Raw genomic sequence first — 4877 nt, forward strand, 5'->3', positions numbered from 1 at the left:
AATAGTATTATAATAAAAATAGTTTCAAAAGTCATGCACATGAGCAGCTTGTAGTAGCTCGTGAGTAATGTAATTCGTTAGCGTAACATGAGCTGCACATTCCCTGAGTGATTTAGAACTTATAATGGGGCAGATAGTAGTTAGACACAGTTCAAAGGGCAATAAAACAATAAAATTTAATTATAGATAGATGTATACTGTTACAAACTTAGAGCTCATTAGGATAAACGAATGTAGTTTCTTGTTACAATTTGAGGTCGTACTAGAAAGGAAAGAAGGGTAACTTAGATTTATTTAGATTTTTTGTTGTTGTTTACGAAGTCAGTCTAATTCACTGATTACGTTTTCAGATAGGGTAGAGAAAATAACAGATAAACTGTAAAGTTTTCCGAACATTTTATTTCAGTAGGATGTTTTAGGGATTTTATCAAAGGAAATTTGAGATTTTTGAGGTGAGGAAAAGTGTATTTAATTTTAACATGAAAATTACTTTGCACAAAGACTATTCAAAACAAATACTCAATATACTCATGAAAAAATCTTTATTTTATCAAAAATACTTATACTATTAACTGAAAGACTGACAAATTTTGTGTAGATATACACATTATATTGAAAGTTAGAAGTATTGAATCTATAAAGACTTTAAATGAGTACAAAGAGGTCACATAGTCAGTCAAATTGACTGACCCCGTGTTGAGAGGGTTAACATAGTTATAGAATACTTTGCTACTCAGAAGGTGTTTAGTGGTGTGTTTAACACAGTTCTAGGATACTTTGTTCTCAGAAAAGGTTTAGTGGTGTGTTTAACACAGTTCTAGGATACTTTGTTCTCAGAAAAGGTTTAGTGGTGTGTTTAACAGTTCTAGGATACTTTGTTCCCCAGAAAATATTTAGTGGTATGTTTAACACAGCTCTAGGATACTTTGTTTCTCATAAAGTATTTAGTGGTATGTTTAACACAGTTCTAGGATATTCTGTTCCTCATAAAGTATTTAGTGCTATGTTTAACATGGTTCTAGGATGTTCTGTTCCTCAGAAAGTATTTAATGGTATGTTTAACACAGTTCTAGGATACTTTGTTCCTCATAAAGTATTTAGTGCTATGTTTAACATGGTTCTAGGATACTTTGTTCCCCAGAAAATATTTAGTGGTATGTTTAACACAGCTCTAGGATACTTTGTTTCTCATAAAGTATTTAGTGGTATGTTTAACACAGTCCTAGGATATTCTGTTCCTCATAAAGTATTTAGTGCTATGTTTAACATGGTTCTAGGATGTTCTGTTCCTCAGAAAGTATTTAATGGTATGTTTAACACAGTTCTAGGATACTTTGTTCCTCATAAAGTATTTAGTGCTATGTTTAACATGGTTCTAAGATACTTTGTTCCTCAAAGTGTTTCACAGTGTGTTTAATATAGTTCAAGAGCACATTATTCCTCAGAAAGTATTTAGTGGTATATTTAACACAGTTCTAGGATACTTTGTTCCTCAGAAAGTGTTTAGTACTGTGTTTTTTATATAATGCTTGAGAGTACTTTATTCCTCAGAAAGTATTTAGTGGTGTGTTTAACACAGTTCTAGGATACTTTGTTTCTCAGAAAGTATTTAGCTCTATGTTTGATATAGTCTTAGAATGCTTTGTTCCTCAGAAAGGGTTCAGTGGTGTGTTTAATATAGTTCAAAGAGTACTTTGTTCCTCAGAAAGTATTTAATGGTGTGTTTAACACAGTTCTAGGATACTTTGTTTCTCAGAAAATGTTTAGGGATACTTCGTTTCTTTGTAATATTCTTTGAAAATAAAAAGGAGGGTCCAAACTGTTCTTTGCCAAGATGTGGGTGTGAAAAGAGAGCCCTGAAGGACCGAAGTGTTCCTTGCTGTTTGTATGTTATATTAATTTATAAACAATCTATTATGAACCACAGTAACAGAACCACTTTTTTGTGTGAGAGAAGCTTAAAATAACTTAAATTATTTATCCTAAAATTTAAAAAAAATGTGTTTTTGTGTCTAATTATAATTATCATTATTGTTTGTTACAGGGGCCTAGGAAAACAAGGTTATCAGTGCCAAGGTAATGTTTTGCCATTGAGAAATTATACCTTCTTTGTACTTCATTTAAAAAAAATCCTATATAATGTAGTATATTAAACAGTGAATCTCTCAGCTCTGCAGTCATGGTCTAAATACTTAATGTATTATATAGAAGTACAGTTAGCTTTTATTGTAAGATAAAGTTGATTTGAACATAACTCCAAATATCTAGTACATAAAACCTTTCAAAGCACCTGCTATCATCATCCTTGTTTTTATACACTAGTTTTCTAAGTATATTAAGTAAACATTTTTCTGATACAATATCTTACCTCTTCTCACAACATAGCTGTTCTTGATTTGTACTGCTCTCTGTTGGTGCAAATTTTCCTCACTAGCCTTCCACCTCTCACTTCTGCACATTCACATGTAAATGATTATGTAGTAGCTCTCCACCAATCGGAACATGACACAACCCCTATTGTAACCAGTTCCTTCTCCACATTTGCACTCATTAAGCACTTCTTGATTGGCAGTAGTACTGTAAAGATGTGCTTGGTTTTACTCAAAAATTTGTTGATGTTTTATTTTATACTACAGACTTTTATAATTTTGTTATTTCTTTATTTACAAGAGTCTTTTTGCTAGTGTATTGTGGATCTCACTCTGTGCCAAGTGGTTCCTTTTTTTTTACACTTCCAGATACTGCCAGGTGTTGAATGAAGTCGAACTACCACTACGGTCTGTCAACACCCAGGAGTCCAATTAATCGGTAATACGTATTATGGGATTCCTTCATGTTTTTCTTCCTTTTGTGTTTGCAACACTGTCATAAAAGAGTGAAGAGTGTACCTGGATATGGTGCAGTCTCCTGCTGAGATGTGATGTTTTCTTTTTTGGTTCCACATCTCATGATCTATCTATGGGCACTTCCTAAAGGGGGATCTTTTTTTTATCGGCCCTCCACCAGTTCACTGTGATATTCTAGCTATTTTGTGAGGGGTGGTAAGATATCGTATCGGAAGTTAACATTTTCCTAAACTAAAAATGTGTTTCCGATAGATACTTACCTCTTCTCTCATTTCCCACCCAGCCTCCCCACTTCCGGTGATACCTAGTGTAGGTCTTCTGACCAATTTTGAAGTGATTGATGAGTACAAATGTGGAGAGGACACTGGTTACGATAGGGGTTGTGTCATGCTCCTGTTGGTGGAAAGCTCCTACATAACCATTTACATATGGATATGCAGAAACTAGAGGTGGAAGGCTAGTGACAAGCATTGAAAATTTGCACCAACAGAGGGCAGTACTAATAAAAAAAAAGCTATTTTGTGAGAGGAACTATGTATATATCGTAATTACATTTTCAGTTTTCGAAAATGTTAACTTTTATTCCCCATATCATGTAATTTAATACCATAATGTGAGCTGCATGTTCCCCATGTCATGTAATTCAAAGGAATATTGTAACTAGTTTCCATCATTTGATATAACATACAATAAATTGTGGTATTTGGATGGCATATGAAACATTGGAAAATCATTTTAAAATTTTATTGTATAAGCTTTTCATTAAGATCTGAAGTAATATGATCATTTGTCAATCCTTTTGGATTTTTGCATTGGCATTTCATTAACATGTAATTAATCATGTTTTTGTAAATCAATGATGAATTTTGTATTATTGGCTTTTCATTAACATGTGCTATAGTCATGTTATTTCTAAACCATTGTAGAATTTGATATTATTGGCATTTTGTTAACATGTATTATCCTGGTAAATGATTTTTATAATTTTACATTATTAGTTCTTCTGTAACAGTTATAGTAACCCTGATATTTCATGAATGTGACTTTTTGAAATGATTCGTGAATTTTGGTATATGCATATTTTTGCTATGGCCTACTAAACAAACAAAGTTTTAGAATGTCAAAATTGCAGAAATAACAGAACTTAGTTTCTTGAGTTAATAATGGTTTTACTAAAAAGGCATTCATGTGGTTGAAGAAGAATCTTGAAAGTAATCTTTATAAATGCAGGTTATGTGTTTCTTCAGTTACTGACCATGACCAGAAGACTGTCACAATAATTACAGTGGTGGGTAGTTTTGTTCACATTTTGTGTATGAGTCTTCAACAACAAATACAGTATCAGTTGTCAGTTAAAGGGTTTAAGTGACAAAGATTACAGTTATAGTCAGTTGTTATCTGTAGTTGGAATATCAGCTATGAGTATGACTATAATGATAGTCCAAGTTGCAGTTGCCTACATTTTGCTTTCATACTGCTTTTAGCCTTGTGTTTTTTTTCTCAGAGTTTACCTTTGATGTTGAACAGTGTCATTGGCAATGGTTTTTAGCTTTTTATGAGCCATTGGCCTTTTTTCATTATATTTCATTTCTTAGCATTGTTTCAAGGCAAAACAATTAAACATTTTGGTCATTTTATTTTTTCTACCATTTTTTATGTTTTATTTTTATTTTTTTATCTTTGATATGATTTCTCTTTTTTACTGGTTTGTTTGATGCAGATAAGCCTTAGTGCTTTGCACCATAAAACACCAATCAACCAGTTATAGTGACAGTTGGTTGTTATCTGTAGTTGGAATATCATCCATGAGAATGACTATAGTGACAGTCGGTTGTTATCAGTATTTGGATTATCAGCTGTGAGAATGACAGTAGTGACAGTCGGTTGTTATCAGTATTTGGATTATCAGCTGTGAGAATGACAGTAGTGACAGTCGGTTGTTATCTGCAGTTGGATTATCATGAGAATGACTATAGTGACAGTCGGTTGTTATCTGTACAGCTGTGAGAATGACTATAGTGGCAGCTGGTC

The 4877-nt window shown here is 32.8% G+C and overlaps 1 protein-coding gene across 5 annotated transcripts in view; it reads left to right on the forward strand.

Moving 5' to 3' along the window:
* Nucleotides 1-4877, forward strand: part of LOC106462675 (calcium-independent protein kinase C-like) — a 25781-nt gene that overhangs the window by 12296 nt on the left and 8608 nt on the right. For all 5 annotated transcript variants that reach the window (XM_013922622.2, XM_013922621.2, XM_013922620.2 and 2 more), the window contains exon 3: nucleotides 2045-2076. In XM_013922622.2, the coding sequence (XP_013778076.1) occupies nucleotides 2045-2076 (32 nt within the window). The remainder of the gene's footprint in view (nucleotides 1-2044; nucleotides 2077-4877) is intronic.

This window comes from Limulus polyphemus, unplaced genomic scaffold, assembly GCF_000517525.1.
Source record: "Limulus polyphemus unplaced genomic scaffold, Limulus_polyphemus-2.1.2 Scaffold1222, whole genome shotgun sequence".
In the NCBI taxonomy this organism is placed as follows: Eukaryota; Metazoa; Arthropoda; class Merostomata; order Xiphosura; family Limulidae; genus Limulus; species Limulus polyphemus.